Consider the following 11638-nt stretch of genomic DNA (forward strand, 5'->3'; position numbering starts at 1 on the left):
CCCACATGTGCACACCAACATGAGCAAAGAACAGGATGGAAACACTGAAAAAGAAGATCTGGTTGCAAGAAAAAGAAAAGAAAAAAGCATCCATTGTCTGTAAATATTTCAGCTACAGAAAGAACGATGTTGCCCAAAAACAGATGCTCTGTCAGCAGTGTCTTGCAATTGTTGTCTCTACATGATTGCAACACGGCTGAACTGTTTGTTAAATCAGCACCACAGAGCTCGAAGTGATGAGAGCAAAGCCAGACCCGAAAGCCATTTAAAGCAAAAACCGACTTCAGATGCCTCTGCTAGCGTTACACCATATAAGGAAGGCTGTAAATGGCAGAGAGAAATCACTGATGAGATAACATTTCACCTTACAAAAGGCATGAAACCAATTTACACAGATACCAAAGATCATTTTGACAAGCCGTACGTAGTACCATGACATATCTGTACTTCTCAAGTTGCCAAAAAGTTGAAACAGAGTCGTCACCAGTGGAATATCATGCAGCTACAACGGACATGTGATCCAGCTGAAGCAAAGCACTACATACGTCTGATGGTTCACTTTATTGATGAGAACTAACAACTGAAACGTGACCTTTTCCCAATTGGTGATACAGATTAGAACGTCACAAACAGGATGAAACAAGCGTTGACTGCTTCGGGCCTCAATGAGACGTGAAGTCTTCGTACCAGAAGACAATGTGGTGAACATGATGACCAGGTTGACCAGGCTGCAGAGCTTTGGTGAGTTATACATATAAACAAGTCATAATTAAGCTATTTTTTTATTTCAAAATATAAATCCCAAAAAAACAAAACGCCACAGCGGCAGTCTCATCAGGGCAAAGAGTTCATCAGTGTCCCATTCACATGTAACACGGAGTCATTAGAGTTCATGTTGATTGAAAATATCGAGCAAAGTGTTTCATTACACAATGCAGGATGGGACTGTGTTTGTGTGCATGAAGGGGCGGGGTGGTGGGAATTGTGGTAACCTAAAGGGGAGGGGAACTTCCTTACTTCCCCACAACTCCCCCTTCCTTTCACACACAGACAAACACCTAAACATGGCCGTAGAAAAGCCACATAACTGCAGTAAATCTGACCTGATGCTTCCATCCACCCACAGACGGGGCTCTCAGCTGCACGGCGCGGACACAAAAGGAGGAAAAAGAAAATTCCAACGATTATGTCATTTCGCAGGCCGACCTGGGACTTGTTTCCACCACCTCGTCCCTCTGAAGGCTGCTGCTGAGGTGTCGGTTCAGGTTTCAGAACAGCCTGGTCGACTTAACTATGCTCACAACTATATTAATCTGCTATAGTGAACTTTATTGACACCTGGACTAATCAATATAAAGGTCCACAGATTACTACGATGATGTGAGTTTACTGAGTTATCTGTAACTTTAATGTGTAAATGCACGACTCACTTCAAAAGTCTGTGTTTTTGTTTTTGGGTGACATAATTGTTCACCCAAAAGGATTCTTCACTTCCAACTTCTGCGGAGAAAAACAGAAAAACACTGGTATTTTTCCATGTGAAGTGACCACACCCCCTTCATGGCAGGTTCACCTAGTGTTCGACTCTATTGCTCTCCATTTGGACCCATATTTGATATTAAATGTATAAGAATTGCACTTAGAGGATTACTGCAGTTGATTTACCTGCTGTATTTCCTAATTCTGTGGCTCTGTGCATCATGCGAAGAGAAACAAGGAGTTGCATTAAAAAAAAGTGTCTCATCTCTTAAAGTGCCATTCATTCGTTCACTTAGAGCCTGTGTAGAGCCCAGTGGGCAGACATCCTGTTTGAACATCGTTGATGGTAACTATGTACAAATCAAAATGTATCCATAAGTCCAGCAGCAGCTAATTCAATTACAGCTCTTCCATTGATGATTCATAAAGAAATTCTCCTCAAAACTAGCATTTGTTTTAAGCATCCATTTGTTTTCCAGGCACATGTGCAGTCGCTCACAGAGAGGACAGTCCACCAAATTTTGGGACGGACATTCACAGACGAGTCCACATGGAGGAAGTCGACTTGCGTGGATGATGAAATGTATGACACACATAGTCTTGCTGTACATGCACCATGTGAGTCACTATGTTCGTGGGAATAGTTTTTCACTAAAAAACATCTGAAAATGACGAACAAGTTGGCTCAGTTACATCTAGACATTATGATTTGTAGAACGGGGCGTCACTGCAGCGCCACAAGGCTTCATTTATAACGATATGTTGTGGCACAACTTACCTTTATCACAAAACTGTAGCTCCTGTGATTTGGATAATATTTCAATTAATTGTTCACCCTACAAGCAGCACGACTTAAGGCTTGTAACTGATAACTGACTTGTGATTTATGTTTTTCATATTTAATTTTGCATGTGTTCGTTTTGTTGTTGCTTTGTGCTTTGACAGCACATGAGTCCAGTGTTTGGTATGTTGGCCGCTGCTCCAGGTGCCGAGGTGCGTGTGATGCAGAGTTCGAAACAACACCTACGTGCTTTAAGATCTACGCGGTTTAGAGACGTGTTCTCAGCCTGCTACCTTTATCAGTTTCATCTTCATCGTACACGGTGAGATCACTGACAAACACATTGACCACCCTGCTGCTGCTCCAACACATCACACAGCTGTGAAACAGGAAGAGCACAGCGCTGACACAGCAGCACCAACCAGGAAGTGACATTCCCTGTGAAAAGACTTTTCCTCTGCTGAGGCCGTAAGCACACAACAAGGAGAGATGACAAAATACGTGATGCCAAAGCTGCAAACAAACACGGACTGGATGATGGAACAAGTCACCAGTCGATCCACCAATGACAGCACAGCAGTAGGGGAAGAAGTTCAAATGAGAGCATCCCTGGGTGTAAATCCCCCCCTCATCACAGCCTACAAAACAGGTGAACACATTTGGCGTGCTGCAAAGTGTGTGTGTGTGTGTGTGTGTGTGTGGTTATGTGTGTGTGTGGGGGAATGCATCTAGTGCCGTAAACACAGGTGGTGCGCTGAGTGCAGGCGGTAAAACCAGAAAACCAGTAGATGGTGAGAGATAAGGTTGAGCCCAGAGCGGAAGTCTGAGATGAAGCTTGAGAATCACATCTGACATGAAGTCACAGCAGGTTCACAAACACTCCGCCTGCCATGTTACGTCGGGGTGCGCACGATTCATTTACGAAGTTAAAAATACGAAAGAGATGTTTTCTCAAAGTCAGGACCTGGTCAGACCAGCAATTTAATATGCAGGAACTTGAGGGAGGCACAAGGTGGCGCAAGCGTTTACAGGAACCATGATGGAAACCTTTAGCCTTTCTGTTTCCTTTGCGCCGCAGGATCCAACAGCTTTAAGCGATACGTTACCTCTCAGTGCAACTAATACCGTAATTTTCGGACTGTTGAGTGCACCTGAATATAAGCCGCACTCGCTAACTTCGAAAAAATTGTACATACATAGGCCACACTTGTCTATAAGCAGCAGGTGTCCACATTGTAACATGAGATATTTACACAAAGATTTTTAAAACTTAAACCGCTAACATACGCAAATGCTCACCGTAAAATGCTTTTGTCCGAACAGTGACTGGAACACGGCTGGTTAAAAAAAAATATACATACATTAGCCTACCAGGAAAAGTCATTGATCGCTATCTTCATCTTCCTCCTGCGCACTAAAACCACTAAAGTCGTCTTCTTCAGTGTCAGAATTGAACAACTTCAGAATTACTTCATCACTTCCTCAGTCTCTCTTTCGTTGTCGCTCTCAATGTCACTTTGAGGCAAATTCGTAAAACTCATAAATCAGCCGCATCATTGTTTAAGCCGCAGTGTTCAAAGCGTGTGAAATATGTAGCGGCTTATAATCCGGAAATTACAGCAGCTATTGGATGTAACTCCAGTTTTATGAACAAGTAAGAAATAGAACAACGCGGGTTTGTGTTGTTAGCATATGTGGTGCATTTTAGGTCAAAGATGTCACGACTAGTCTTCTCAAAGTTTAACCAATCAGCATCGAGACCTGCTCGGTAGTTCATCATGGCGGCTTTGTCTCTCCCCTGAACATGGGAAGCGCAGTCGGAACATGACACAATGTTTTTTTTAAATTTAAGTACAGTTTTGAGGAATAACCGACCCACTGCAGACAAACAGAGGGATGATCAGAGCTGCTGTGAGTTCACCATCAACAGCATGTTTCCATCTGTCCAGCTGGCTGACAATCAGTAACAGTAGTTCTACCAACTAGCACCGCTGTTCATCGCTGTATCACCAAGATATAAGAACCCAGGAGGATGAATTTCACTGTCACTCTGTGGTGAGATGAGGCCTTTTCAAACAGATTTCATGATGATGACTTGGCATCTCATAGTCACAAGACAAACATAATTACATGAACAACGTCTCGTAATTATGAGAACTCTAACTCATGGTTACCCTCTCCAGTTCTGTGGAGTCACTCCAAGCATATCGTATGTAATTACCCCATACGATCAAGGATCAGAAGCCAGAATAAAGAAACCACTAGAATGTTTTACCTTCTGATCCACGATGGAGCAGACGAGCTCCCTGACAGCGGACAGCGACAGGTCTCCGGGGTCGATGGTGACCGTCTCCCTGGTGAGTCCGATCTGAAGCAGGAAGGAGACGCCGTGGATCGATCCCCTAGAGTTGGTGGGGCTGGGGGCCGTCTGGCTGCCGTTGGACAGCCGGCTGCAGAGGGTGGCGGGCGGGCTGGGCGATGGCGACGGTGTGGGCGGGGCCACATGTTGAGGGTGGGCGGGGAAAGACCTGGGCGAGGCCGGCGGAGGCGGCGGGCTGTTGTCGGCCGACATTGTCTGCTATCTGTGACGTCGTCCTGGCAGGAGAAAGGCCTCGTAGGTGAACGACATCCAACAAACGTCAGCCGAGGGTCGTCTGTCCCCTTGTTCGTCTCAGATTCTCACCGCTGAAACCCTGCAAGGAAAGCTTCCTCTCACGGCTGAGCATCTCTGAGGTGAACCATGTGAGTCTGTGAAGTGAAAGCTCAGGCTCCTGAGAGGTTCAACTTTAAAGAGTTTTATATCACAGTTAAATCCTCGATAAATCCTCGGGCCTCCCAACTGAATGTGCTGATTGTGAGCAGCGGCAGCGAGCAAACAACTATGAAATGGTGCAGCGCTGCATCCTCGCCTCACTCAAAGCATCTGTAAAGAATAAAGGCAGGAGGTTAAAAGAAATGCCTCATCTCTCAAGTTGTGAAATCTGTCTAGTAGCTATTAATAAAAATGAAGTTTTGTTGCATGTTTGTCCAAAACATTAGACATAAATGTGCTGTTACAGAAGATGAAGAAAATTAGCGAGTATTCACATTCGAGGTATCAAATTTAGGTGCTTTTGCTTTGAATTAAACAATTAAACAATTACCAAATTAGGTGCAGATCATGTGTCTATCAGCTAAGCATCATAGCAAAAAAATAAGCCTTTTACAAATTCACAAACGGTCACTCTGGACATGTGGTGAAGGATGAAATAAAATGTCATCAAGTGCAGTCTGGTCATTATGAATTCATTATCGAATATATGAATAAATAAAGATTAGTTACCAAATTAAGGAATAATATCAACATGTCTCACCCTGATTGCAGATTTCTAACGACTTTTGATTTTTAACTAGAACATTTGTCTGTAGAACTTGAACCTAACTGACCCCCTGCTTCAGTTGCTACCTTCTATAAATGTCGCCTCATAATAGGAATTTTAAAAATAGTTAAAGAGTTAAATCTGAAACACAATTCTTAACAAAGCAAATTGCAAAGGCTGCAATTCAGGACATACGTCTGACCAGGGTTCAGACTGTTGTGTTAATGGTTTAACAAACTGCTGCCGTTCTCTCTGTGTGATCACAGCTGATGGTATCAAATGTGATAACTTCATGTTCAGATTCCTTTACACGGCGAATGTTGAACTGAGCGAGGATATCTGTCACAAAAATCAGAGTTACATCATTTCTCCAAACCATTCAGGTCTTCCTCATACTTGACTGACATGTCTGCAAAGTTTCAGACAAATCAAGCATTTCAGTGCGACTGAACGAAGCCAAAACACAGTAACGAGCTACAATGACCAGACTTTACTACATCATGAGGCTCCACAGTACGTCGTCTCAGCAGTGAGCATGTGCGACAGTCACATTACAGGAAATGTGATATGAAGGCAAAGTGCTTAAAACAAAAAGACGACTCGTACAGCTCTCATTTTCCAAGACTAACCGACGAGAGAAGTCTGTTAAACGTACCACAATTCACTCTTATTTGAAGCTTCTTGGATACACACTGAGCTTGTGGACATGCACGTTTGAAATGCTTCGCTCACACACACAAGATAAAATCACTCAGTTTCCACTTGGGTAAATCTGATAGCAGAACGCCTTATTTCACTCTTTTTAAAGTTATTTTTGGTCACACACTGGCGCTGCAGTAACTGCGTGGAGTCTAAAGGCTTCTCTGTGCCCACCCAGCCACCCAGCCAGCGCCTACTGTGGGCCACATGTGAGGTGTTTATGGAACACTGGTAAACTGTAGTGTCGACCAAGAAGCAGATGATTAGCAAGTGAGGCCTTTTTGCCTTTAAGACATTCTCTAAATTCAAGCGAAGGTGATTTTGGACCTTATTAAATGCAGAGATTCGCACATGAGCAAGGATGTAGTACAACGTGGAAGTAAAAGCAGAGCTCTGTTTATTTAAAGTGCAATAGTGAAATGAAAATATTTTGGAAAATCAATAATTAATGGAGAAAAATAACCACTGTTGCACTTGGAAGAAAATATGTGGTACAGGAAGGTGAAAATCATAAATGGAATAAAAATCCAGGTCCAGGGTGTTAGCCACCGGGAGCTAGTCTTGGCTAAAGTTAATCATTTTTTCCCATTTTTCTTGAATACAAAAATCAGCTTTGATGCTCTCGTGTGTTGTTGCCATATACACATCATTATGCCATGGAAATATTCAATTTACTTGATTCTAAATAATCAAATAAAACTTTTTACACAAAAACTGCAGCGACTGTCTCTCCTCTTGTTACAGGCAGCTGTAGCTACAGCTATTATCTTCCATTCTGGGGGAAACACATTATTTTGCTAATGAAATGAATAATTTTCGTAACAATAAATATTCAAATCACACCAGGTGTCACATAAAAACTTCAGTGACTGCACTCTGGCTTGATGCAGCTAACTGGACAGTTAGCTTTCACTAAAGCGAAGTTTGGGTTTTTTTCTGTTTCTTATATTTAAAAATAAAAAAAAGACAAATAAATACATTATGAGCGCTCCAACATGTTAGTAACCAAGTATACATATCACATAAATACAGTAGGGACTAAAGCATAAAAGCAGATAAATCTGCCAGCTAAATTAGCACTGCCAGATGCTAACTAGCCTAGCTTAGCAGAATACAGATGACTGCTGTCTCTGAGTGAAATTCAGTTTTATGTAAGTAAACTAGCTTTACATTATATATTTTAACGCCTGTTTATGGAGTAGTGAGAGGGCCAAATAAGAAAAATAAATCAATAAAAGCATTAAAAAAAAAAGTGGAAACAAAAAGAAGAATAAATATAATAATAACTTATTTATTAGTATTTTTTTACTTTTTAAATTTATTTTTATTTTATCATTTTTAGTTATTTTTTCTTTTTTTTTTCCTTTATTTTTTTTTTGCTTTTAAAGCAACATTTAATTTAAATCGACTTTTTCTTTTTTCCTTTGCTTTTAAATGTTGCTTTAAATTAAATGTCACTTTAAAAGCACAAAAAAGAAAAAAAAACCTTTAAAAAATAATGTGAAAAAATAAAATAAAAAACTAAAAATGATTTTAAAAAATAACAATATTTTTTTTTAATTAAAAAATAGTAAATAAATTATTGTTATATTTATTCTTCTTTTTATTTCCACAAAAATATATATATATTTTATTTGTTTATTTTAGTAATTTGGCCCTCTCACTACTCCATACCTGTAGTTAAAAACACATGTAATAAACTTGAGTTCATCAGTAGTGGCAACAAAAACAGATTTTGTCTGTAGATATTGCATTTTTGCTGTGGCCTTTACATTTTCAAAAAATATCTTTTTAGCTGACATATTAGCGTCAAAGAGCATAAAATTAGGGGTTTACAACTTATTGAATGTGTCACACAGCTGTGTTCAAACTAGTTTGTGCCATTTGTAGAACTTTTGCCTTTGCGAGGCAGAGCTGTGATCTGATGACAGTTTAAATCATGCAAGTAAAGTGTGTTTAACCTAAGAATTCATAGCAGTCAAAAATAGTACAAAATAGTATATCATGTAAAATAAAATAAATAAAATAACAGAGCAGTAACATTGAACTTAACTTATTTAGCTGTTCTAAAATACACACATGCTCATTAACAAGCCAAACTAGCTCCATGGTTTAACTCTGGTGGTATTTTTGTGATGTATTTTGGCTGAAGGGACCCTGATAGCTCCTGGTTTAAAACAGCAGACTTATACAGTAAGCAGATAAATGATCATTAATGTATAATAAAGTGTTATGATTTTATTTATATGATTCTCTTCTGTACAATTAAAAAAAATACAAATAAATAAATCTTCAGTCTAAACTCTCACATCTTGGCTATGTTAAGTGTTAAACAGGCCTACTCCAGGTTATTGAAATTGAAGTTGCTGGCTCATTAAACTCTATCTGACTTGTCCTCATGAGCGTTCCTCTGATCCTCATCCTGCAGCTGGAACGGAGCACATCTGGATGAGACGTGACAACACAACAACTTGATCTACTCTAAAGTTTGAACACAATCAACAGGCTGCGTGTTTTTACAGCATTCCCACGGATGAAAGGAGAAGTTAAAGGCATCACGACCGACCTCTGAGAACGCGGCGGTTTCTCCGCTTCCACAAAAAACGTGCGTAAAGTCTCCTCCAGCGGCTGCTCGCGCCGCCGCCGTTCGCTTTCACCGACACGGTCCCGCTCCGTCCGCTGCTCTCGGTCCTCCGGGGCTGGAAGCGACGAGTAAAAGCGGGCTGGTTGAAGCGATGGACTTTTTCTGGACTCTTTTCTGTCGGTAAACTTCCCTGAGAAGCGGCGGACCGACCGAGCAGCTTCAGCTCCGCGAGGATCTGATGTGATCAGCCGCCAGCGCGCAGAGAGACTGAGCGGAGAGCAGCAGCGGGAGGAGGGCTCACTCTGAGGCGGATTGGTGGACCGGACACCTGGCGGCAGAACACCGCCTCCACCGCAGCTTAAAGCTCCAGAAAAATATAATAAAAATACCAAAAAACTACACAGGTTGGAGTTTATGGTGGTAGTAGGTCAAACTTTAATGAACTTTGGATCATTAATGAGCTCAAACTCGTTAACTCAAACTAGTTCAGTCAAATGACCTGAACTTTGAAAACATGTTTGATAAGTTAAAAAAAAAAAAAAGTTAGATCAACTCACTGGTTCTTGGTTATTAAAAAAATGTAAAAACAAAAATATATATAACAATATATTTAAAAAATGTAAAAAGTTAAAAATAATGTAAATACAAAAATATATAATAACATATAAAAAACATATTGAAAATGTAAATACAAAATATATAATAACAATATTTCAAAAATAAAAACCATAAAAGTGTAAATACAAAAATACATTATAACAATAACAATGTATTTTTAAAAAATTTTAAAATGAAAATTAAATACAAAAATATATAATAACAATAATAAAATAATAGTAATAAAATAACGATTTAAAAAAAACATTTAACTACTGTGGTAATATAACCCAAAATGTGATGTGCATGGATGTGACGCCAGGTCTAAAGAGGTTAAACAGTTTCTCCTTCGTTTAACGTTGACAACTTTCAGCCTCAGCTAAAAGCCTGTGATGCTGCTCCCTGTTACACTGAGCTACAATTACCCGAGGTAATTCAAAGTGCTTCACACAGAAGTATAAAAAGACAGATAAAATCAGTCCACAGAACATGAACACAATTATTAATTAATTAATTAAAAGCAAAGAGGCAGATAAAATTATTGCATAAAAACATAAATATAATCATTAATCTGAAGAGTACAGATAAAACACTTCCAGCTGTCATATGCACAACTAAACAGAACTGTTTTCAACCTGGATTTGAACATTGTCAGAGTCGAGGCCTGTCTCACATCTTCTGAAGTCCAGTTCCAGATTTTAGCTGCATAAAACTGGAACGCAGCCTCATCGTGTTTGGTCCTGACTCTGGGCACCAGCAGGAGATCCTCCCTGAGGTTCTCAGAGCCCCACATGGTTCATATGGCACTAACATGTCAGAGATGTACTTTGGTGCTGGACCATGAAGAGACTTCTACACAAGCACAAATGTAATAATTACCTTTGTCATGGCTAGAATATTTTTCATTACTCTGAAAAGAAACAACCCTAGCTCAGTTTGACAAAAACACAAGTTTCCATTATGTCTGTTTTCTCAAACTACAGAAAAGAAAAGTAGTTTCACTTCTCCAACAATACATCCTGGGAATATATCGCTTTGTTTCTCATATATTTATATATTATATTTCACAGTGCATGTTGCATGCTACTAGTCGGTATAGTTACAGAGCTAGCTTTCTTTCTTTTTTTTTTACACAATATTTATCCTATATTTTCTAACCATCTGGAGAAATTTGCAATGTTTTTGTAAAAATGTATTTTAGTCCTATTTGTCGAGCTAAAACTGTTCCATCATCAAAACAAAGACAGCAGCCAGATAAAATGACATGTCTGTCTTGTCCATCCCATTGTTATACACAATAATACATTTTCTTTATTTTGTACAAAATAGAGGGATAGTGTTCAGTGAGCTTCAGGTCCAATGCTGACACTTCTTTCAGACAGTTTATTTGGTTTAGTTGGAGATTGTTGAACTAATCAGATGTTAAGCGATTGGATCTAAGGTAAACTAAGCTAACAAATGTTAAGCTCTGTGACTGAAATATCAAAATAATATGGAGCACGAACTGGGAAGAAAAAAAAGGCAAAATAAATGCAATAACAACAAAAGCAATGCCTGTGTGACCTTCCGGAAAAGACAGACACAGACTTGCTGTTAGAAAACACAAAAAACAAACAAGTTAGCACAAACCAAACTCAAGCTGAAAGTCAAAATGTATCACAAAGAACATTTAAAAACAAGAAGAGCTGATCCAGAGTCCTGTACAACTCAACCAGCAGCCAAAAAAGATTATGAAACACATGGACTAGAGGATAGATCAAAATGAAAGACAACAGAATAATGAGAACACAAAGGTTACCACATAATTAGAGATAAAGTTTTCAGAGATTAGGGTGAGGGTTTGGAATTACAGAGTTTCTGAATCACAGCTGCTCTCTATTTTTGTGTCTGAATCTTGGAACATCCTGGTGCATCTGGAGGATCGTTTTCAGAGCTCTGCTGGGCTACGAAGAGTTCGGCAAACTATGGGGGCATTGACCCATTTATAAAACCTTTAAAACAGCCAATGATATTTTAATATCAGTTCTGAAAAGCACAGGAAGACAGTGGAGAGAGGCCAGACCTTCACTCATGTTCTCTTTTTCCTGTTAGAGGCCAAGAGATGACTGCTCTCAAAGAATTTAAAAAGTGGTAATAAAG

The 11638-nt window shown here is 39.6% G+C and overlaps 1 protein-coding gene across 2 annotated transcripts in view; it reads right to left on the reverse strand.

The window, feature by feature from the left end:
• Nucleotides 1-9167, reverse strand: part of LOC103372736 (serine/threonine-protein kinase D3-like) — a 53907-nt gene extending 44740 nt beyond the window's left edge. For both annotated transcript variants that reach the window (XM_008302445.1, XM_008302444.1), the window contains exons 1-2: nt 8885-9167; nt 4536-5183 (exon numbers count right to left, since the gene is read on the reverse strand). In XM_008302445.1, the coding sequence (XP_008300667.1) occupies nt 4536-4832 (297 nt within the window). In that variant the 5' untranslated portion in view covers nt 4833-5183; nt 8885-9167. The remainder of the gene's footprint in view (nt 1-4535; nt 5184-8884) is intronic.
• Between the last annotated feature and the right edge of the window lie 2471 nt (nt 9168-11638).

This window comes from Stegastes partitus, unplaced genomic scaffold (assembly GCF_000690725.1).
Source record: "Stegastes partitus isolate 25-593 unplaced genomic scaffold, Stegastes_partitus-1.0.2 Scaffold1817, whole genome shotgun sequence".
Classification (NCBI taxonomy): Eukaryota; Metazoa; Chordata; class Actinopteri; family Pomacentridae; genus Stegastes; species Stegastes partitus.